The sequence below is a fragment of the Sciurus vulgaris genome, assembly GCF_902686455.1.
Source record: "Sciurus vulgaris genome assembly, chromosome: X".
NCBI classification, from domain to species: domain Eukaryota; kingdom Metazoa; phylum Chordata; class Mammalia; order Rodentia; family Sciuridae; genus Sciurus; species Sciurus vulgaris.
The window spans coordinates 111,499,266-111,524,429 of NC_136471.1; the positions used below are offsets into that span (position 1 = coordinate 111,499,266).

Below are 25,164 nucleotides of genomic sequence, written 5' to 3' on the forward strand. Positions count from 1 at the left end.
AATAGCTGTTGGGAAAGAGTTAACACGGCATTTTTTCAAGAAAACCTCTTTGTAGCTTTGAGGTTCCCCTCTATTTCAAGGTCTTTATGATGGCTCCCAATAGTCTTTTTTTTTTTTTTTTTTTTCTAAGTGGGGGTGGTGTTCATGCTGGATATGGCACCTAGAGGCTTCCACCCTATACTCTTTTTTTTTTTTTCTTTTCTGATACCAGGTATCGAACTCAGGGGTACTTAAACAGTGAGCCACATCCCCACCCCGTTTTATGTTTTCAGACAGGGTCTTGCTAAATTGCTGAGGCTGGCCTTGAATTTGCAATCCTTGCACCTCAGCCCCCCAAGCCGCTGGGATTACAGGCATGCACTACCATGCCCGGCGCTATAGTTTTATAATTACGATCTGAGCTTTGTACTCTTGCCAACATCTGTCACTGGTTCAACACGTGTCCACTTTTGTTTATATTCTGTCTTATCCTGCCCTATTGCCTTTTCTCTGTCCCACCTTTTCCATACCATAATTGGTATCCCAGAAACACTTCCTTCTTCCCACCTGAGTGCCCCTCTAATTCAGGTTATTCCTGGTTTTAGTAAGGTAGGTAGGTATGGTGAACATCTTTGTGCATTTAGCTCTTTTCTTTGGAGATTTTCCCTTAGGATATATTCTCCAGGAGTTTGATTACCAGACTAAAAGATAAAAATATTTTTGTGGCTTTTGATATGCATCACCAGATGGTTTTTCTTCAAAAGTTGTTTCTAATTGTTATGTCATCAACATTAAAGGAGTAAGGTATTTGCAGGACCACATTATTCACAGTACTCAGATGTTGTTGTTTTGATGCAAGGAGCTGTTTTTCTTATATGCAGTTTCTCAGTCCATTCTAATTCCATTGACAATGGCTAAGATTTACAAAACGGAACTAGCTGTAAGAGCTATCACAGAATGGAATGAAACCATAGGCAGTTCTCTGGCCAGAACTCTGTGATTTTTAAATTTTTGGTACTTGGGATTGGATTTAGGGGCACTTAACCACTGAGCCATATCCCCAGCACCCCCTCCTGTTTTGGGCGGGGGACAACGGGGTTTTTGCTAAGTTGCTTAAGGGCTTACTAAGTTGCTGAGGCTGGCCTTGAACTTGGTGATCCTCCTGCCTCAGCCTCCTAAGTTACTGGGATTACAGGAGTTTACCACCACACCCAACTGATCCTGTGAATATTTAGATGTTTAGAGCAGTTTGAATATTTATTTAATAGTTAATTAGACAAATTGAATGCACACAAAGTAAACCCACTTATGTAGAATAGAATATATTGTTTGGAATCTTACCAAAATGATGGCAAATTAGCTATAAATATAAAAGAGACGTGCAGAAATAAATGTATGTATCACCTCATACCCAACCTTTCCCAAATGTGAATGGACTATCACTATCTAGATTTCCAGATTTTTTTTTACCTGTTGCTGTGTTAATATTTTGATTCCAGAATGTAGACACGATAACTTTCCTATAATGAATTTTATTGGCCACAGTAATATAGATTCATTTTGTTTTTTAAATCCAATTGTACAACTTGTAGTTCTGTGTTTCCCCCTAATCTTTGTTTTCTCTTTAATCAAATTTCAGTTATTTTCGTGAGTTCCAGTTGTGAAACACACACAATCTTCATATCTACATATATGTACATGTGTGTGTGTATTATGTCTTGGCTTAAGGGTAAAGATCACAACATAAAACATTGCCAGCTTTCCTACTGAGTGATAGTCCCTGCTGCAGAGAAAACTGGGCTGTATTAAGGGCCTGCTGGGAGCCTTTGCATCCCATCACCCCACTGTACTGACTCATCAGGCAGCCACTCTCACTGCAGCCTCTGTCCTTGGTTGTCAGATAAGGGGCTAACTGCTAGACTGAAGTTCTATTTTCCCTGTGTGGCCCCTCTGAAGAGGAGACCAGTCTGTTTCACCTCTGCTGTCTCCCTTTGCTGGATGCCTGCCTTCTTCCCTCCCTCCATATCTCTTGTTTGGTTATTCCCCTGTGTCTGCAATAGCAACTTGCTTCTCTGTCAGGACTTGGAACTGAGTCTATCCTTGCATGTTTACTGAATGCCTCCTGGCTAACCAGTCTGCAAGCTCTTGGAAGCATGTTTTGTGAGACTGGAGAGAAATCAGTTGAGACGAACAGCAGTAACAGGTGCTTTTCATTTTCTCCCTACTATTTTGTATTTTCTGAACTTTTCTTTTTGGAACATTTATCATTAGAAAAACATTTTAGGAAAGCATTACCTTTAGAAATTATTTTGTCACTATTATTTTTTAGTACTGGGGATTGAATCCAGGGGCACCACAGCCAAGTTACATCCCTAGCCCTTTTTATTTTTTCTTTTGAGACAGGGCCTTGCTAAGTTGCTGAGGGCCTCGCTGAGTTGCTGAGGTTGGATTTGAACTTGTGATCCTCCTGCCTCAGCAATCCCAGTAGCTGGGATCGCAGGTGTGCACCACTGGCCATTTTAGAATTTTTTAGGAAGGAAAACATCTTTTGTTTGGTTCCTGTTAATTGCCACTCTTACATTGTTTCCAGGCCTTCTCATCACACATGCATGTAATTGTACTGTTTATCTAGCAAGCCTCCACACCACACTCTAGCCTCTTATATTGGTCTTATCACCTGCCCTCTTTTTCACAGAAAGTGTTTACCATGTGATGTCATCCTTAAAAAATCTGCAGTTTCTTTTCATAGTCCACTCAAAAAATAATAACTTCTCTATTTAACCTTCTTTCCTACTCTGGATCCATGACTACTACCTTGAAACCCTGCTCTTACTACCATGAAACAGTTATCTCCTGCCATTTGTTTATACTGTGATTATAAATTATATTGTTACTATTGCTATCAACAAAGCTTTACCTTTGTTCAAGTGAATTCTTCCATTTAATCTATGACCAGTCATTTGAGGAGAATAGAAAAGACCGACTTTTGAGTGTGTGTGTGTGTCTGTGTGTGTGTGTGTTTTAATATGTTGTTTGAACAATTAATCTGTGTCCTTACAGTCCCTCAGCTGGTGGAAGAGTTTGATTCATTATTCAATATGCTCACCCCCATATTTGTCACCTCATTCCCAAATATGTACTTCTTGATACTTTTGCCTCCCAACCTCCTAAGGTGAAATAATAAACATTTCTCCTAGGTTCCGAGCAGAACAAGAAATGCCATAACAAAACAGAGGACATGGGAGAGATAAGAGGAGTTGGGGGAAAAGGAGAAATAAGTTCAAAGTATTGGCCAATTGGATATTTCTAGTAGGATAGAGCCAGGTGTCTGGGTTTACATGACTTCGAATTGGGGATCCTCTCAACTTAGAGTAATTCACAGATTGAATGACTCCATTGTGAATGCTGACTTCAGAATCCACTTCCTGGCCCTGGTATGCTTTTTCCTCAGCCAGGTGCTCCGGCGGTCACCTTGCCTTTCATTGCGCAAAGGGCATGAAAATACAATGTTTGCTGTAGGGAAAGATAACAGCAGTGAAAATGCCCTCTGCCCTCTGTTTGAAGTCTAAGACCTTGGGAATGGAACCAGGCTGGCTCCTTCTGCAAACTTGTGCTCAAAGGCTGCTACTTTTCCTAGCCAAAAGAAAGGGCAGTAAAGGACTTGTTTCTCTTACAGATGATAGTTCTTTTATTTCCTTTGTTTCTTGTCACCAACTGGAAAACTTACTTTTTTTCCAGGATGGTTCAGATTCAGACAAGAGCCTTCTAATAGCAGAAAGAGAGGTGTGTTTTCTTGTCTCACGCTCTCTGGATGGTCTTTTATTTTTTTCCTGTGTTACTGGGAATTGAACCTCGAGGCACTCAACCACTGAGCTACATCCACAATCCTTGTTTACTTCTTATTTTGAGAGTGGGTCTCACTAAGTTGCCAAGACTGGCCTCAAACCTGTGATCCTCCCGCCTCAGCCTCATGAGTCACTGGGGTTACAGGTGTGCACCACTGCTTCAAGCTAGAAGTAAAGTTTTGAAACTAGTTTGTTTTAGAAATATAGCTTCAATGAATGTGTGATCAGGTTGTTCCTCTTTCATATTCTGTGGAAACAGTATTGTTGAGAGAGTAGATTGATCTTTATGACCTTAGTAAGGCCAAGCCTGCTCTGGAGATGAGTCACAAGTTTGTCAGAAGGAACCTTGGCAATTGTTCCCATCACTCCTTTTATAGATGAGAAAATGAGGGCCAGAGAAGCAGGACAGACATTTTACATCACACAGTTATACCAAGTTGTGACTTTAACCAGTTCAGGTTCTAAACTGAACTAATAAAGTATTGATGTGTTAATATGATCTCTCATCTACATTTTAGATTGTAATAGGACCACAAGGGTAAATGAGCATCCCTGCCCCAAACACACTCACGCCTTTATTTAAAATACTTTAATCCCAATTGCAGGTGCCTAGTCTGTTTTCCAATATAACCAAATAATACTTTTAGATGGGAAAGTTTTTATAGGTTTAAGTGACTCCAGAAAGAGTCCTATATCAGCAAATGGGATTTGGCAGTGCCTGAGAGATACTCCCCCATTTCACCATGATAGTCTCTAGTATTTTCTTCTGTAAACATTTTAAGGACTTTATTATTTAGATAGAATCAAGCATACCGACTTTACATTTAATATGCTTCACCTACAAGAGCGAGAGTGTCAAAATCTGTTTATTCTACATCTGTTTTCTGCCTCCTGTTGTATTCATGCATTCAAAATGAATATGTTGCTTTTTTATGTCTTCTGAATTTTCCTATTCCTATGTCAAAATGATTATTATCTGTGCACAGTTGCTGTAATATCAAATGATATGGAAATGAGAATAAATTACAACCTCAGCTGTTGAGAACAAATGTGTGTGTGTGTGTGTGTGTGTGTGTGTCTCATATATAAGTAATAAGTAATTCCAGAATATCTAGAGTAGTGAATGGCAGAGTGGTTATGCACATAGGCCTTGAAGTCTGACCATCTAGTTCCAAATCCCAGCTCTGCTGTTGCCTAGATGTGTGGTTATAACCTTCCTGACCTCTGAACTCTTGGTGTGATTATGGGGATTAAATGAGCCAATAGATTTAAAGCACCTAGAGCTGTGGTAGGCACATAGTAGCTGCTCACTGAATGTTAGATCTGATTATCTAAAGTGTATTGTAACAAGAGAATATCCTGCCAAGATTAACAGTTCTTTTTATCTATAACCAAACATCTGTGGATTCGATTTGAGGCTCTTGAGATTCTGTTTCTCTACAAATGTTAATATGCCATGCCAGAATACTTTAACTGGTTAGACAGCATTCCCCAGGCTGATCGATCACATTTTATATTTTCAGTCCTTAAAATAACTCCTAAAAATTCTACTTTTCTTAAGTTTCCTTTGGCTTTTTGTTCACTAATCAAACTATGGGTGCTTGGGTTAACTTCTCAATGTGGAGCAAACACTATTTTTATTTATTTTTATTTTTTTTGCGGTGCTGGGGATCAAACCCAGGGCCTTGTGCTTGCAAGGCAAGCACTCTACCGACTGAGCTATCTCCCCAGCCCGCAAACGTTATTTTCTTTACCAGTATTTTGAAGACAGTTTTGAGTGGTAATTAACATGTTTCATTCATAGGCTAAGGAAAAGCACATGTCATTCCATTTCCCCTCTTTTTTAAAATTTATTTAATTGGTACATTATGATTATACATAATAGCGGGATTCATTATGCCATCTTCATGCATGGGACATAATTTGATCAACCTCATTCTCCAGTATCTTCCCTTTCCTTTCCCCTTTTTAGTACTCTATAGTAGCACTTCTTTGGACTGAGGGTATGACTTGGTGTTAGCTTGGGAGCTTTCTTGAGGGCCCTGGGTTCCATCCCCAGCTCTGGGAATGAATGAATGAATGAACAAATGTGTTTTAGTCAGCTATTTCACTGCTGTGACTAAAAGATCTGACCAGAAAAATTATAGAGGAAGAAAGGTTTATTTGAGGGTTCACAGTTTCAGACTTCTTAGTTCATAGAAGGCCAGCTCCATTTCTCCAGGCTCAAAGTGAGGCTGAACATCATGGTGGGAGAGTGTGGCAGAGGGAAGCAGCTCACATGGTGATCAGGAAGCAGAGAGACTCCACTGGCCAGATACAGATATATACCCCCATAGCCATATTCCAATTCCCACCTACTCCAGCCATACCCTACCACTTCAGTTACCACTCAGTGAATTCCTATCAGGGGATCAGTTCACTGATTGGGTTAAGACTCCCATAACCCAATCATTTATCCTCTGAACCTTCTTGAACTGTCTCACACATGAGCTCCTGGAGAACACCTCACATCCAAGCCATAATAGAATGAATGAATGAAGCGCTTCATCATGATGAACAGATCCATCTACCTACGTTCCTTCCTTCCCCAACCTTTCTTTCTTTTCTGGAAAAGTTGAGGTAGAGGTGCTAATGGAAAAAAATAGCTTTTTTTTTTGAGGGGCATATGTTTAGGTGGATGAGTATTTTGGACTCCCTTTTATTAGTTCACCATCAATTCTTGCTCACAATAAAACCTACCCCCAAATCATGGAAACAAGAAAATATGAGTTCAACTTTTACCATCTTATTCTGTGTTTATCACTTGAATTTTGTTTGTTTATTTGAATGGAAAGTTCTTTCTACAAAGATTATTTAAGATATCCCCTCCTTGGATAATCTTGTCTGTTTATCCAAGGTCCTTAGCATATCATAATTTCCTCACTTAACAGCCAGAAGGCTGTTTTTATTTTATTGTTTTGTTTTTATTTGGCATTTGATGAAATATTTAAAAATTTAAAATCTTGCCTCTTTCAAAGCTACGTTTTATTTATATGAAGTAAAATTTACTCTGTTTGGTATTCATTTTTATGAGTTTAGACAAATACATATGGTCATGTCATTGCCACAATCAAGACAAACATTTCTATCACCCCTAAAATTTCCTCATGATTTAGTGTTACTGTGCTTATTCTCAATCTGCATTATTTTTTTAATCCAAACTGGATTTTAAACAATTGCAGGAAGCAGTAATGAGAGAGTTAACTTTATATCTTATACTTTTGCATAATGACTTGCTCCATACTTGAGAAAGTATATTCCATGATATCAATAGATATATTTATTTTGCTATCTATATGTAAAACTTTTCTGTTAAATAAAACTCTGTAACATAGTAATAATATTGAATATACTGAGGAATTTGCATAGATTTAAAATTGTGCTCGTGTCCCCTGGGGCCAGGGTGTTAATTGGTTTATTAGTCAGGTGGAGTGCAGAGCCTGAGGTCAGGACAGTTGTCCTTGTACATGTAAATGAAGAGTGGATAATCACCATGTGTTATTGTTTGAGCTGATTTTATCTTTAATGGGTGATTCAGAGTCCTGATTAATATTTAGAGCAGTGACTGCTGGCCTCCAACCCATTCATTATCTTAGAACTTTAAATAAAATACTTGATTTTTTTACCCAAGACAGCAGTTCTGGGAAGCCTTTTACTTGTTGTCTCACAAAGACAACTCTTGACCTCTCAATCCTTACTTTAAACAAGAAAAAAATTCTGTAGACATGGGGACTCTTCAGCACACTTTCATGGTTGGAGAGTCACAATTAGGATCTCAGAAAAGCACATCTGGATAATACAAGGGAATACTTTAGAAACCAGGGGGAGGACCGAGAGGAAATCAATTTTGGGTTTGGTTTGTGTTCTTTGAGAAAACCAATCCTGAGGAGCTTTTCACATTTTATACCATCGACATTAATACCGGTTCCTCTTCCTCTTACCTATCCTCCTGCCTTGCCCTCCAACGTGAAGGACTGACATGAGAGAAACAATGGTTTCTAGTCAGCAACTTATTTTGGAAACATTTCAAGCAAAAAGAAGAATTGACAAAATAGTATAATGAACACCAATATATTCAGTATATTGGTATAAACTAAGGTTAATTTTTTGACCAATTTACTATCTCCACCCTTTCAGTTCTTTCCATGTGTAAGAACACACAAACACATTTTACCCTTCACTGTCACAAATTACACCCCAATAATGCTTCTATATATATATATATATATATATATATATTTTATTTATTTATTTATTTTTTTAACCAAGGCTTGAACCTAGGGGTGCTTAAGCATTTAAACCACATCCCCAGCCCATTTTAGTTTTTATTTTGAGACAGGGTCTGGCTAAGTTGCTTAGGGCCTCACTAAGTTGCTGAGGCTGGCTTTGAACTCAAAATTGTCCTGCCTCAGCCTCCCAAGTCCCTGGGATTACAGGTGTGCACCACTGCACCTGGTACAACAATATATCCTTTTCTTAAGGGATCTTCTACATAACTGCTATGCTACCATCACACACCAATTTAGCATCAATTTACTAATACTATAAGTATAGTCCTTATAACTGGCTGTTTTCTTCCAGGATCCAGTTCAAGGTTTTGCCTCGCATTTGCTTTCTATGTCCCTGTACTTGATTGAGTCTTGAGTAATCTAGTATTTTTGTTTTTTTGTATTTTTTTTTTTTGTTTCATGGATTTTTCTAGTTGTTTCCTTATGATTAGATTTAGGTTAAGAAATTATTTTTGCAAAAGGACCATAAAGGTGATGCTGAGTACCTTCCACTGTATCTCATCTGAAGGGATAAAATAACACTTTGTTCTTATCAATCAGTAACACTAAACAGTGTTAAGGTGGTGTCTGCTGGATAGTTCCATTGTAAAATGACCCTATCCCTTTTGTAATTAATTAGAAAATTATTTTTATACGATTTTTGAGACCCTGTGAATTTCTTGTTCCTTACCAGCCTTTTCAATGGTTTTCGAATCCACTGATGATCCTGATATAATTCAATTATTATATTGGTGATTACATAATAGCAATTTTCTAATTCTACCATTCTCTCTGAATGTATTAACTTGTTTCCTTCTGTGACAGAAAGTTCCTGCCTTCCCCCGTCTTTGTTCAAGTATCACTGTGGCTATTCAAGGTGATTGCAAATGTACAGAGAATGATGTGTCTCCTGACCAAACTGCCTTTGGCATTTGCCATGGCATAGCTTAAAATGGCAGTGCATAGAATTGATAGTTCTTTCTCCCCATAGGAGCATACACATATATCTAATGAATATATTTCCATATTAACCAACTCATTGGGAAGAACGAGTTGAGGTGACCAAAACATATAATGTGAACTGTACTAAAAAAGGATTGAGAAGCTCATAGGTTTTTGTTGTTTTCCTTTTTGCTACTTCAATATATATTGGATTACACCTGTCAGTCTATTTAGCTCATACATCCCATAGCATCTAATGGAATAAAGGACATCTAATGCCAATAAAGAAGGGAGAAAGGAGGTCATCAGAGAAGATATGAGTACACATTTATCAGTGTTTGGGGATATTCACTTGTACCCTCACGTAGTTTTCAGTAGATCAGCATAGAATTCAATTTAAGTTTAGTTCCTGGGCATTGTCTTAAGTGGGCCCTGCTTAGATATCAGAGACTCGAGGACTCTGAAACAAATTAAGGACTCAAAGGATTCAAAAGATTTTGGAGATTAGCCTGCATGATCCCTTAGGAAATCACTTTTGTCCTCCCTTTTTAATACTACTTTAAGTATCCATACTTGAGTATAAAAATAATAGATAATCTTGAGCTGTTTCCTTAACCTCTTTGGTCTATTTCTCATCTGCAACATAAAGTTAAAACAGATTATCTCAGGACTTACTTATCCCGAAGTTTCTTTGATTATGTGCTAAATGTTATAAAGGCAGAAAGGCAAATGGATTACTATGCTTAAATCAAAGCTTGGCCATTATCAGCAAAGTCTTGCCTGATCTTCTCAGTAATACCTCTTGTAACAGAGCTCTTAAGATATAGGAAACAGTCTTGTACATAGGAGTGTGGCCTTTCCCATGAGACAGACTGTTCTCAACAGAAGTAGCATACCCTAAGAACAAGATATATTTTAAAAAATGTGTAGACCCTCACAGAAATGATCCCTTGTGCCCCTACACTAGTTTTCTCTGCAACTTAAAGGTAAAACACAGTATCTGTGTCTAGGAGGATCAAAATGTCACCTTCGTCCTGTCTTATTTGTTACATACAGGTTTTGTACAGTTTTTTATAGAGTTTTTTTTTTTATCACTCATTTGATTTTCATAAAAATTGGGATTGTTTGGAAGAAGAGTCATTAATATTCTTTACAACTTGTTCTTGTTCCGCCTTTTATGTTCATTGCTAGTGTAGACTTCTCTCTTATGTAAAATATTCCACTGATGCCCTTGGTAGATTTAGAGGTTGTTAAAGAAATTGTAATAACAGCTCAGGGAACAGTCAGGAACTGCCTGTCCTATACTGTTTGACCCTGACTAGCCATTCTCCTTGTAGTTTCAAATGTTTGTGTACAGATTGTAATTCACAAAAGAGTTTTAATCAATTTAAATTCAGCAAATCTTTCCAAATACCCAGGCTTTTCAAATCAGGGCCAGAAAAGTTGAGTTGTCAGCAATTCATGCCATTACCTATTAACAATGGCAGTGATGTTGAAATGATTATTTGGATTAATGAAAGGAACATCTTACTAGTGAAAATTGCAAATGAACATGGCCAGGAAGGAAGAATTAACCTTTTAAAAAGTCTGTGGTTCACCCCCAGTGTTTTCCATAAATTTGTCCTTTTCTGAAGTATGAATGTTTAGAAATTCTGTTCATGCATATGTATGTATGTATTCAGGATCCATATATCTAGTTATTATTTTTCCTCTAAATGGGCTGGAACTCTACTAAGGAAAATTAAAACCTACACTCACAAACACACACACACACACATGCATACATGTTCTTGTACTGGCTGATCTGCCTTACTTTGCTTGGGATAATTATTTGTTGCAATTGAAGAAATAAATTTCTGGCACTATTGAGCCTGGAAGACATTCATAGAGTTGTCTATTTGATAAGCAACTTAAGATGAAATCAGGGTCTACAAACCCAGCATGTTTCCCTGTTACTTCTAGTTGGACCTTTGGCGTGAGTGGGTAGATCTGAAATTGAATCTAGGTGCACTTTGCAACTGAGCTAGATCCTTAGTTCTTTTTATTTTTTATTTTGAGATAGGGTCTCACCAAGTTGCTTAGGCCTCACTAAGTTGCTCAGGCTGGCCTCAAACTCACCGACCTGTTGGGGGCAGCTGGCCTGTATATTGTGGGATGTTTAGCAGGATCCTGGCCTCTGTCTGCTTAGATGCTAATAGAACCTCCTTCTGTCCCAAGTTGTGATAGCTGAAAATGTTTCCATACATTGTCACATGTCATCTTAAGTATAGTATCATCCCTGATTGAGGACCACTAACCTAGGGCATGGCTTACCTGTCCTCAGTGTGAATTTTGTGATGTATAACTGGGCATGGTGGCACAGGTCAATAATCCCAGCAACTTGGGAGGCTGAGGCAGGAGGATCACAAGTTTGAGGCCAGCCTTGGCAACTTAGACTCTTAACAACTTAGGGAGACCCTTTCTCAAAATAAAAAATGTAAATAGGGCCGGGGATGTAATTCAATAGCAGAGCTACCCTGGGTTCAATCCCTAGTATTAAAAAAGAAATGATATGTGTTTTTGACTGCTGGGATGTGGGGCTTGCTGAGAAACCTTTCAACTGCATTTCTTTTGGAGTCATGAATTGATACTGTTATCCTAAGAGACCGAGTGGAATTCAGGTTGATCTCCTGGCAGCCAATTGGCCCTTCAATACCTTAGCAAATCTCTTGAATCCAAATTTGCCATTTAATGTCCTTGAACTTATATTGGTAATATACTAGAAATTTCTAATGTCGGGATTTAAATGTCTTTGTATTTGGTTGCATTTGCATAAAGATATTTGTATAAAGCCACCCACCAATCTACTGTAACAGAGCAACAGTAATGACAACTGATTCCTTCCCATAACCTTCATGCTATGGATAGTTCTTTTTTTTTTTAATGAGTTTTGATGTTTTTATTATTGTTTAAATTCCACAAGAACTTAAAGTGACTTTCTTTTTTTAAAAAAATTTTTTAGTTGTAGTTGGATTTATTTCTATGTGATACTGAGGACCAAACCCAGTGCCACACATGTGCTTGGCAAGTGCTCTACCACTGAGCTATAGCCCCAGCCCACTATGAATAGTTCTGATAGGCAAGGACCAATAGCCAAAGAGGGAAAACCCAAGATATGTCCACATTGTGTCTGTCCCAATGGAAGGAACTGAGATATGTTTGCATATCATGGAAGAAGAAAAAGGAGAGGTTGCTAAAACAAAATCAAAAATAAAACAAGACCTGGGGCCGAATGGTCTTTCTGGGAGATTTTGCTTAGATGCCTTGAGACCGGCATTTAGAGGTGAGAGCAAGGTCATCTTTGATATAAAGAGAAGAATTTATCTGAGGCCTTATATGTCTGTCAACAAAGAAGGGCACTGACAAGGATCATCCTCCATCCAATGAATGCCATCATACTGGATTTTTTCTTTCAACTTAAACAACTTGCTACTTACTGTTCCCATTTATCCTTATTTTTGTAGAATGATCAAAATGTAATTTTAGTTGGATTTTAGTTCTAGTTCTGTTAGATCGTTATGGGAGCTTGCCTGGTTTTTAATTCCTTCCTTCTTTATAGCCAGACAAAAGGAGAGGGAATATACCACTCAGATACAGAATGGTTTGTCGTAAAAATGAAAGATTGGAACAAAACGAGAATGCGAATCCCCATATCTTGTCTTCAGTGCTGTCAGTTAGCATAGGCAAGCAGTTTTAAAAGAGCCAAAATGATGGATCTTGCATTTCAGGGGCTGGAAGGAAACTTGAGAATTTCCAACCTTTAAGCACCAGAGAATCTATAGTATTTTGAAAGAGGAGAACATTCTACAGTTTCCCTTGGTAATTCACACTAATGCTTTAACAACTTTCAGCATCAGGAAATTCTTCCGTATGAGTTACAGCCTAAATTCTTCATGCTGCTTAAGCCTGTTTCTTCTTGTTCTGTCCTCAGTGGAGGGATCGAACAGCTGGTCACAGGCCCCTATGCAAGAGCCATTCACATAATTGAAAACTGTTATTAAATCGCCCCTTTAGCTACTCTTTCTTGCTCGTTCTCTCTCTCTCTCTCTCTTTTCATGGCTAAATAATCCCAATTCCCTTAAGCTGTTCTCAGGTCTTTCAAACCCTTTAATTATCATTGCGCCTTTCTGCCAAGCCTCCTTTAAGTTCTGGGTCAGTTGGAGCCATCAGAATTAGACACTGTTTTCTATGAAGGGTCTAAACAGTGAGGGTAATGAGATAATTTTCTCACACTGTACTTTCTGTACTTTTAGTTGCACCTTATAGACATGGTGTTTCTTTTCTAAATTTATTTTTATTATTATTATATTTTGCAGTGCTGGGGATCAAACCCAGGGCCTCATGCATGCTAAGCATGCGCTTTACCACTGAGCTTCACCCCAACCCCTCTTTTATTTTCATACCTACTTTTGTTGCTGACTCATGGTCAATTTTTGCCCCCATCTTTTGGAATAAACAGAAACGTTATGATATTATTACACTTTCCATGTTAAGTATGAATTCTTGCCCTGCGGCATGTCTTTGAATGCATCATTAAACAATCTATCCTTTAAACATAAGTCAGAAAAAAATATAAGTTCCGATTAAGTGCCAATAAACTCATATTTTAAATAGGCGTGAATTAGTATGCTTTTCAATTTACTGCCTTTCTATAATGGTTTGTCTCCTGGCTGGCAAGAAAGGGTTATTTTGCTAGACCAGTGGAGCAGGAGATTGTTATAGGACATATTGTAGCTGAGCATTTGCAATTCTTTTGACAAAGTCTTTCACTCTGTCTTTGTCTACAGGATGGAGAAATGTGTACAACAAAGACTAGATGATAATATTACTGGAAGAGTCATAGTTCAACTGTCAGAGAGGACAGAATCATGTTGCATTGACCTGGTATAGGCTATAGCACTGTGGCTCATGTTTGCCCTTGGCCTGTTTGATATATTCACCAGTGATTTTATACACACACACACACACACACAGATATACACATATGCATATATTTGTCAGTGAACCTTTATTTGTTCATATGTGGTGCTGAGAATTGAACCCAGTGCCTCACACGGGCTAGGCAAGCACTCTACCATTGAGCCACAACCCCAACCCTCACCAGTGACTTTTTGACACAAAGTGGTTTTTTTTGTTTTGTTGGTTTGTTTTGTTTTGCGGTACTGGGGATCGAACTCAGGGCCTTGTGCTTGGGAGGCAAGCACTCTACCAGCTGAGCTATCTCTCCAGCCCCACAAAGTTTTAACACTTGTTTTCAAATGGAAAAAATGAGCCAAAGTTGGGAAGAATGGCTAATTCCTTGGCTAGAAGAGATAGGATTCTTAAAGGTACCCATGAGATTTTACACTGAGCTCAGACTAAGAGGAAAGTCCTTGACAGAAGTGAAAGGAAAGAAATCCCAATTGAACAAGTAGAGAGGAGGAATCGTGGAAAACAACCAGAAACAGACCAAAACAGCATTTCCCATAATGCCCAGCAGGACCTGAATACCTTTTGATGTTCACAGGCCTTATCAGTTATAAAAAGATAAAGGTCTTGGGATCATTGAATAGTAAGTGGGGAAATTCTGAGGTCGAACAAAGTTTAACGTGTTTCTTTACTGATGACCTTCGTAGCTTTTAATATGTTAACATGCATTAAGAATTTTAAGAGGCGGATATAATGTGCAATGTTTCCTTAATTAATTTGACCTTCTTTTCATGAAGCATTTTGCTGGATGATTGATCTGCTGGATGTACTAGGCAACATTGACCCAGAGATTTTAGTTGAATAGAAACCTTATGTGAACCTATAGACCAGAACAAATAAATGTAATCCATTATTCTGTCCAGAAAAATGGAGGTACTATCCCCAGCAGATCGTATTTGGAGAATAGTTTTCTAAAGGACAATGGCAAATTGAGCCATGTCATATAAGGAAGAAATAATAGGAATATGGATGAAGAGGCATGGACAGATATGACAGCTCTGGTAAAATATTTAGAGGGCTGCATGAAGGCCGAGAACTTCTGAGTTTCTGATCAGATGGGTAATAATAATGATGATAATCATAGCAGGCATGATTCTTTCTATGTGCTGGACACTCTTCCAAGTGCCTTTCATTTGTTAACTCATTCATCTTAAAACATCCCTATGAGGTAGGCACTATTAATATTTCCATTTCATAATAGAGGGAAATTAAGACTGAGAAAGTTATCTTCCCAAGGTCACAGAACCAGTGAATGTCAAAGCTGGAGCTTGAACTCTAGTGGTTTTGACTCTGAAGCTTCTGTTCCTATCATCTGTGCTTGCTTGGTGTGACTTCAGTTCAGTGTAAAGAAGCACTTTGGACAGGGATCCCTTACAGGTGTTCAAGATCACCCTTGAAGGATGTTTGCTCTCTCACCTGGGTGGTATTTATTTACATAGTGGCTGTAGCAATACACTGGCATTGAGGAAGAGTTTAGGTGAATGCTGAAGACCTCATAACTGCACGGAACCATTCCAAAAGAAGGAATTGACTTGCATAATCCCTTTCATCTTTATATTTTATATAATTCCTTTGTAAAAAACATTTTCTACAAAGTGTCTCTGTGATGATACTCTACCCATAGAAAAGTGCCCAACAAATGCTTTTAATCAGTAGTTTGAATTGATACCACTTTGCAGCTGGGAAATCCAAGGTTAAACATCTCATTAGAATGTTATTAAATTTATAATCAGGGGGTAATGACTGGAGTGCTGGTGAAGTGGTCAGTATTGTCAGTCCAAACTCTCCTTCTTCCCTTTCTGTCTGAGTTGTGGATAGATCCTTTATTAGCAAACCACATTCCAAGAGAAGCAACCTGGGTTTGCAGTTCCAATACTCATTACTTATATGATTCCAAGAATGCCATGTCATATATTCAGTTTAAATTGGACTTGGAATAAGCACTTCCCCTCAGTTCTTGGCAAAGGCAAATGAAAAATCATCTGTGGAGAAGGTATTCTCATTCCAGGGTTCAAAGTATCTCCAGAAAATATCTTTAAGGTCTTTGTAGTGCACACAGAAAAAAATTAAGCAGTAAAGTACATAAGAAATCAAGGTAAGTGGCAGCAGCAGAAACTGCAGACTACCAAGCAGACCCATAATAAATTAATATTTGAGAATTAGTAGGTTATTTTTTAAAACTGTTTATGCTGCTAGAAAAAATGAAAGACAATATTGAAAAATATTGGCAGAAAAGCACAAACTGGGGAATGACGTTAGAAATGACAAAATAATGCCAGGTGCAGTGGTGCACACCTGTAATCCCAGCAACTTATTAAGGCCCTAAGCAATTTAGTGAGACCCTGTCTCAAAATTTTAAAAAATTAAAAGGGCTGGGGATGTAGCTCAGTGGTTAAGCGCCTCTGGGTTCAATCGTTAGTATTCCTGCTGCCCCATTAACCCCATGCAAAGAAAAAGAAAAAAAACCTGACCAAATAGGGGGTTGGGAATGTGGTTCAGGGGTAGGGCACTTGCCCAGCATCAGCATGTGCAAGGTCCTGGGTTCTATCTGCAGTGCTTCAAAAAATAAATAGAGAAGAAAAAGAAATATAGTAACTAAAATTTTAAACTGTGTACAGCAGACTAGATGCAGTTGAGGAGAGAAATGAATATTCAACCAGATAATTGGAGAGAAGGAATTCTTAGGAATGTATGCAAAGAAGAATTACAAAAAGGGAAAAGCCAGGGAAGTCCTGTTCAGAAAAATGGAGATTGAAAAAGTCTAGCATTTATCCAATTCTTTAAGCAGAATGGGAACAGAGAAGAGGCACTGTTTGTTGAGATCATGACTAAGAAGATTCCAGAACTGATTAAGACTCTGAGCACATGTTTATGAAGCTCAGTGAATCTTAAACCAGTATAAATAAAACCATAGAAACACAACACAGGAAAAGGACAGATTACCTTCAAAGGAGCAACTATCAGCTCTACTACTGATAAGATGCAAGTGGACTAATATTTCATTATGCTTAAATAACAACAAACAAAATCCCAAAGGCTTTCACTTAAGAATTCTATACCCAGTGAAGATAGCTATCAAGAATATGGATTTTAAAAAAAGAGAAAGGTGTTTTCAGACATACAAGACTTGGAGAATTCATCACTAACAGACATTTAACTAAAGGATATACTTGGGACAAAACTGATTCCAGAGGGAAGATTTGAGGTTAAAGCAGGAAAAAAAAAAGTCAATATGTGAATCACTCTGTCTAACATATCTAACAATCTAAAGAATTAAAATAATTTTGTAGGGTTAAAAAATAAGATACAATTAAGATGAAGTCCTACAATAATATATAAGTCCAATGATGGGTAAATATATTTTGAAGTGTTCTAAGATTGTTATACTACCTGGGATGAATGGTATTTATTAAATTTAGGCTTTAAAAGAAATAAATAATCAATAGGACACCGTGGGTATAGTACCATGCCAGGTACTATTCTAATTAGGCCAGGAGGTTCTGATTCTAGAATCGTCTTTGCCACAAGTTAGTTGGAAGCCTTTGAAAAGCTAGTTCTCTGATCTACATCTCTGTTTTCTTGTCTGTAAAATATGAGGCTTTGGAGCCCGATGAAATTTTAAAGCCCCTCATTATGATTCTCTGAGAAGTAGATCCTCTAGGAAAAAAAAAAAAAAGAATCAATAGTTCTGAGTTGTTGTTTTTCTTGCCCCTCCTTTGAAATTTTATCAATAAACACTTGCATTTTACTTCGGGCTACATATATATGTGTTCAAAAATGGGAGACTAAACATTGACTCACTCAGGTGTGTATTTTGCTGTACTCTTCCCCTTTGTTGGTTTGGTTTTGTTTCCTTGTCATCTAGTAGCCAGAAAAAGTAATGGCAGTTTACTAAAGCCTTAGGGATAGATAGGTGGCTCTTGTGGATGGTAGAAGGACATGTGTAGAAACAAGCTGTGAAAAGAAGACCTTTTTATGCAACTATTGTTCTTTCTTTTTAACTTATTACCTGAACTGACATATGCTTCCTTTACTTTCTCACCTTCTCATTGTGTGTTCTTTTGTCCCCTTTTTCCCTCCTGTCTTTGCAGGCTAATAATAAGCCGGAGATTGAAGCAGCCCTTTTCCTAGACTGGATGAGACTGGAACCCCAGTCCATGGTGTGGCTGCCTGTCCTGCACAGAGTGGCTGCTGCAGAAACTGCCAAGCACCAGGCCAAGTGTAATATCTGCAAGGAGTGTCCCATCATCGGATTCAGGTATTAGGAACAAACAAAAAATGCCTTTTTCCACCTTCTCATTTCTCACTTTTTTATGACTCAATCTTTTATCTCTTGTGCCAGTTGCTATTAGTTTGTTCCTCTCCGAAGTGGTAGAGAAGGTGATCAAGCTGGAACATCAGTCCCTCCTGTCACTCCTCCCATTGCTGGGTTATTTTGGTGGATCTGACTCATTAGGCAGATGTCCCTTTCCACCTTCACTCTTCAGCTCTTCAGAACCACATTTTTGGTTGAACAGTACTGAGTATCTTTCTCCACATAGATCTTTGTCTGTCAAGGGCATACAGATTAACTGTATCTCCTCCTTCCTGGAACCAAAACATTCTTACCCTCTCTTTCTTTTTTCATGGTCTTTTCTGTTTATAGAAACTCTCCAAGAATCAGTTATAAAACTAAGAGATGATTCTATTCTGGGGAGGAACCATTATGGTAGCTCAGTCTCTTACTCACTTGGCAGCATTTTTTTTTCCCCTTTCAGTAACGAGAATTGTTTCAAGCATTCTAGAACTTCCTTTCTCTTTGAGTCTGATTATACTCTTCATGCAGTATCCTAATGAACTTCTGAGGGAATAGAAAATATGCAAATAAATGAAAGACTCACAGAGTAGCTAAAAAAGGAAAGAAAGAAAATGTTCCTTACAAAGGTGAGAGAGATAAGAAACATAGCAGGTTATTCTTTTAATATTCTTAAAATGTCCTAGAAAACAACTGACTCTTAAATCTTTGGCCTTATTGACCTGTTTGGGGAAACAGGATATTTTTAAATGAATGAATCTTATTTAACAATAATCCCAAATTCTAATTCTGAAAGGATGATGTACTTAAACATCTGGATTAACATCAAGGTTTCCATAACGATGAATGAACTACAAAGTTGTAAACTAGCTATATAGTCTATGACCCGTTGAGAATCCACTTAGCAGCTAAGTAAATACTCTTTTCTAGTTTTGCCTGGATTTGTTTTGTCACTTTATTTCCCAATAACCACTTTGTGCCATTTTTGTGTTTTTTATTCATTGCGTTTATTCTTTCCTACTTCATGCCATTTACTAAGAGGTCCTAACAAAAACCTTTAGAGGTTTCTAAAGCCTAGCTAGACAACAGTGAATAGGTAGCACTTTCCTTCCTGGCTTTTGGCAGGTAAAAACACTGTCTTGGGGTCGAGGAGGGGAAACCACAGGTGACTGCATTACATTTTTTACCTTTTGTTCTCAGCTTCCTTAGCACTTGAGACTTGTGTGCTACAGAGGAAAATTTTATAAAATAAAACAGGAGAAAGCTTCTGAGGATCTAAGGGAGCATTTTTACCTTCAATTCATTTGCCTTTATCAAATTAGATTATTTTAGGAATCAGCACTTACCCCTCTGGAAAGATAGTTGAGAGCTAAATAAGGTAGCTTTTCTTCCCACTTTCCCATATGTAACATAAGGAATATGTTTATTTGAATTGGCTGAGGTTCTTATCTGAGAGAGCAAAAGACAGGAAGAGCGTGAAACAACCAATAGAGTATTCTGAGAATGGAGGGAATGTACCAAATACTATAAATACATTCTTTCACCAAATCCAAATTTTATCTTTTGGGGGGAGGGAACGCTTTAGTTATCATTCATTGGTGGGTAATATGGTGATGAATTTCTGAAAAGAGATTAAATAAAGATATTTTCCAGCTGAGCGAGGTGGCTCACGCCTGTAATCCTGGCAGCTTGGGAGGCTGAGGCAGGAGGATCTCGAGTTCAAAGGCAGCCTTAGCAACTTAGTGAGGCCCTAAGCAACTCAGTGAGACTCTGTCTCTAAATAAAGTACAAAAAAGGACTGGGGATGTGGCTTAGTGGTTAAGTGCCCAAGTTCAATCCCCAGTACCAAAAAAAAGAAAGATATCATCCAAATGATTATTTTACAATGAATCACTTCAACCAATCAAAATCTAAAACAAGATTTACTTTTTTATTTCTTTTTTAAAATTTGTTCTAATTAGTTATATATGACAGTAGAATGCATTTTGACACATTGTACACAAATGGAGCATAACTTCTCATTCCTGTGGTTGTACATGGTGTTGAGTCACACCAGTAGTGTAATCATACATGTATATAGGGTAATAATGTAAGACTTATTTTAATTGGAGTTCTTGTTTAAGTTTATTTTGTCTTGTGCTATACTTTTATAATTTTTTTGGAAATCGTTGCTTCTGAAAATTTTTGTCCCCATGATGGATAGGGAGCACACAATGCATCTGTCTGTGTCTCCTAAAAATTCTTTGAAATTAGAATATTGGTTCTTCAAAAGACTAAAAGTTTGCCAGTATTTTCCGCTTAATCTGAAAGGGCTCCTACTGAAGTTTAAATACGAGCTGGGTCTTCCCAATTTTTCTGCCAAAATGTTTTGATATTGTACAAGAGGCACCAGAGATACCTGGAGGTAGGAAGTTAATTACTTACCTTGCAGAACTGATGAATATTGCATTGTTTTTAGAATTAAGACACTGTGGTAGAAGGCTTATTATTAAAGAATGCTCTTTGGGAATTTGATTTGAAAAAATACATATGTGTTTGTTTTTATTCTTTACCAGGTACAGGAGTCTAAAGCACTTTAATTATGACATCTGCCAAAGCTGCTTTTTTTCTGGTCGAGTTGCAAAAGGCCATAAAATGCACTATCCCATGGTGGAATATTGCACTCCGGTAAGTCAGATCCCTCCCTAATGTGAGTAGTTCACTAGAGGTAGATTTCAGTTTCAGTTTTCTTTATTTTCTTTCTTTTTTTTTTTTCTTTTTGTTACTGGGGGTTGAACTCAGGGGTACTTAAAACCGAGCCATATCCCTAACCCTTTTTATTTTTTATTTCAAGATGGCATCTCACTAAGTTGCTTAGGGCCTAGCTAAATTGCAGAGGATGGCTTTGAACTTGCAGTCCTCCTGCCTCAGCTTCCTGAACTGATGGGATTTTTAGGCATGTACCACCATGCCCTGCTGGATTTCAGTTTTGTACAAAATTATAGATCTATATACACATATATATATATATATATATACACATATATATATATATATACACACACATATATACATATATATATATATATATTTGTTTTGTTTTGTTCTATTTCTGTGGTGCTGGGGATTGAACCCAGGGACTCATGCATGCCACTCTAGCACTGTACCACTGAGCCTCATCCCATCCTACAGATCATGTTTAATGTTGTGATTTATAAGTTCTCCAGCTAAAGTGGTTCAGATTACCCTTTTTCATGGTGCCTAGGGCAGTACCTTACTCACATGGAACATGATAGGCATTCAGTAAATTTTTTTTTTTTTTTTGCAGTGCTGGGGATTGAACCCAGGGCCTTGTGCTTCAAGCACTCTACCGACTGAGCTATCTCCCCAGCCCAGTAAATATTGTTGAATAAATAAATGGATGTTTCTTCTTTTGGCATAATTGTAGGGAAGGTGTTTCACATTCCTTTTTCAGAACCCTAAAGGTTATATGTAGAGGTTTATGGCCATGGACATGTTGAGTATTGGGGATGGTATATAGATTTCTCACAATTCATAACCTACCATTTTTAATCAAATTTGCTCACATTTTATCCCTCTGATATAGGAAAACTAACCCTTTAAAATTTTTATGTACCAATACCAACTTATTTACATGCTAGACAGTTATCTTTTAAACTACTTTGTGTCATGTAGGTATTACTATTTTTATTCCCCTTTTACAGATGAGGACTCTCAGATTCTGAGGTTAGTTTGCCCAAGGTTCTTTTTTTATAAGAAGTAGAGACTACTCCTAAGATGACATTTTAGGAAAACATTCAGTGGCTAGTAGAATTTTGAAAAACCACTAGTGGAGTGGCAAGGACAGAGGCTCGGTGGCCAGACAGAGCTGGGTATAAATCTTAGGTTCTTTAAACATTAGATACATGCTGTTCAAAGTATGGTCTGTCAGCCATTCTTTATCTGGGAGCTTATTAGAAATGCAAATCTTCTAGCTCTAGCTCTTTACCTCCCAAGTTAAAACTTGCATTTTAGCAAGATCCACACAGGTGGCTCTTGAACACATCTCCTTTAGAGCATGTCTCTCTTCCATCATCAGAGTGATTCTCCCAGGTATTTAATTATCTTTCTCACTATTATTTCTTTTAACAAAGATAGTCAGTGGTGGAGAACATACCATGCCATGAATAGCCTGATATTTCATAGGTAAAGCATGATTTTCTGTGTACTAAATGGTTTCTTAAATACAATAAAGTGCAGTAAAACTTATAAACTACCATTCATTGAATAACTTATATACCTTATCTATTCTTCATTATAACTCGTTGAAGCATTATTGGACCGTTTTACAGATGTTCAGCGCTTCAGAGAGTAACTTCCACGCCTTAGTAAATTCCAAGTCTGGTTTCAAAGCTCCATTTATCTAGTTCCACAAAACAAGCGCCTTGAAGCTGAAGGTTGGAATGGTCCTTTGTTTTGAAATCATACTCTCCTAAATCTGATCTCACCATGATTTCCCTTTTAGACTACATCAGGAGAAGATGTCCGTGACTTTGCCAAGGTACTAAAAAACAAATTTCGAACCAAAAGGTATTTTGCGAAGCATCCCCGAATGGGCTACCTGCCAGTGCAGACTGTCTTAGAGGGGGACAACATGGAAACGTGAGTAGTGGCCAAAGCAAATCAGACTGTCTTTTGATGTATAGCTGAACTTCTGTCAGCCGAATACCCTCCTTCACTCCCAAATGCAAACAGTCTCTTCTGTTTCTCTCTTTGGATTTACTGTAGCTGAAAAGAGAAAAACAAGTTGATGTTCGATTACCATTTTCCCATGTCGCCCGACAATTACCATTTCCACAAGTTAAACTTTATCTCAGGGGAAAGGAAAAAAGAAAAAAAAAACCAACCCACGTTAACAGCCACTAATTGCCTTGCAAGGCTTTTAAGAAATATGGGACTGTTTACAAATGAGTGATGCCAATATTTCATTTTGATTTTTCCTCTCTCACAAGTCAGTAGATGTGTGTCTTTCTGTATCTGAATGTGTGGTCATACCTAGTCACTTTTTTTCTACTTGAGAGAAAATCTAGTCACCGAAAATTGCTTCACAGTAAGTAGTAATGACTCTCATGATCAAGCCAATGATGTTGTCACCTCTTTTAAACTTGTTCCTTATCTGTTCCTGTAACTCTGATGGCAGTCACACAGCTGTTTGTTTTTCTTTTAATTCACTTTCCACCTTTATTTGGCTGTTGCTTTCCATGGTTCATACTTAATTGGTTGGATTTTATTTCTTTTGACCTTTCAATGATTTTTGTTGCGGCTGACTTTGCCTGTGTCTCTCTTCACCACCTCATTTTTTTGTTTTGCAGTCCCGTTACTCTGATCAACTTCTGGCCAGTAGATTCTGCGTGAGTACTTTTGCTGAAGGGCGCTTCTACCACCGACACATTCGCTTGCTTGATTTAAAAAATTTTTTTCTTTTCTTTTTTTTTTTTTTTTTTGTTTCGTTTTGTTTTGTTTAGAGGCATATTACTTTCCCTTCTTTCATTTTGGTTTTTGTTTCTTCTCTTGATGAGACCTGAGAGTACCATCTACTATAGATCAGAAGCATTGGAAGGGTTTTCAGGTCTCCCTCCGGCTGAAATTCTGAAGAGCAGAAGTCTTGGCCTGAGTTCAAATTAAAATCTGAGAAATGATTGGAGTTTTAGTTGTGTTCCTAGGAGACATGTTTATATATTTCTTCAACCATAAGCAAGGAAGAGCCTCCTGATTATATAAGAGTATTCTTTAGCCCTATTTCTTGAGATTCAGGGCTTAGGGCCTTCAAAGGGGTGATGGTTCATTCCTTAGGTCCTCTTATCAGTGGACTTTTAAAAATCATAAGGATTGATTTTAGAGTATGGTGTTGAGTTTGGTTGAATAATTTCAGTGTAGTGTATGGACTTTTTAACACATTATATATACCATCCTAATGATTAATTTTTATATACATGGGTTTCTACAGTTTGAACTAAAGTCATTTTACTCTTCTCTCCAAACTAACTCTTCAGTGTATAAACAATTATACATTTACAGTGAGAAGAAAACGTACTGTAATCTGTTATTACTACTGGTGTGTATTAATAATACTAACATTAGATACTGAGAGATGATTGACTTATCTCAGAGTTTATAGCATTAGAAAACTTTTGGGGCTGGCTGTGGTGGTGCATGCCTATAGACCCAGCTACTGGGGAGGCTGAGACAGGAGAATTGCTTGAGACCAGCTTGGACAACATAGCAAGAACCCATCTAAAAAGAAAGAAAGAAAGAAAGAAAGAAAGAAAGGGAGGGGGGGAAAGAAGGAAGGAAACTCTTTTGGGGGCCTGTGATTTATATGTTAACAAACGAAGTGTGCCTGTTTTAAAATGCTATTTTATGGTGTTTTTATAACAAATGTTTGGTAATTCACAGTATGCTTTATCAAAATATTTATTTAAAGTCAAATAGCTTTATTACTATATATAGGAGAAATGACCAAAGTAGAAGAGGGATTCATGTAAGAGTCCAATTTTTTTTTTTACTTTTAAAAATTATTTCACCATGTTATTAATTTAAGCCAGATCCTTTCTTTAAAACCCTGTGGTGATAAATGCAAATGATTAATTGAGGTTTAAGTCTTTATAGTCCTAAATGAAGTAGATGGCTTCCCTTTCTTTTTTAAAAACTGCATTACTATGCCCCTTAATTTTGAGATATAATAGCTGTAAGTAGCAAATTGTCTGATTTTCCTTAATCCTGAGCTTAAATAAGTTGGGAAGTTATTTAG

At 37.6% G+C, this 25,164-nt stretch overlaps 1 protein-coding gene across 10 annotated transcripts in view; it reads left to right on the forward strand.

Annotated features, from left to right (window-relative positions):
- The window catches only part of DMD (dystrophin), a 2,089,750-nt gene that overhangs the window by 2,005,667 nt on the left and 58,919 nt on the right, over positions 1-25,164 (forward strand). For 7 of the 10 annotated variants that reach the window (XM_079122792.1, XM_079122788.1, XM_079122790.1 and 4 more), the window contains 4 exons: positions 18,172-18,338; positions 20,930-21,041; positions 22,879-23,015; positions 23,726-23,764. In XM_079122792.1, coding sequence (XP_078978918.1) covers positions 18,172-18,338; positions 20,930-21,041; positions 22,879-23,015; positions 23,726-23,764 — 455 coding nt within the window. The remainder of the gene's footprint in view (positions 1-18,171; positions 18,339-20,929; positions 21,042-22,878; positions 23,016-23,725; positions 23,765-25,164) is intronic. The other 3 variants (XM_079122791.1, XM_079122789.1, XM_079122796.1) reach the window with 1 other exon arrangement.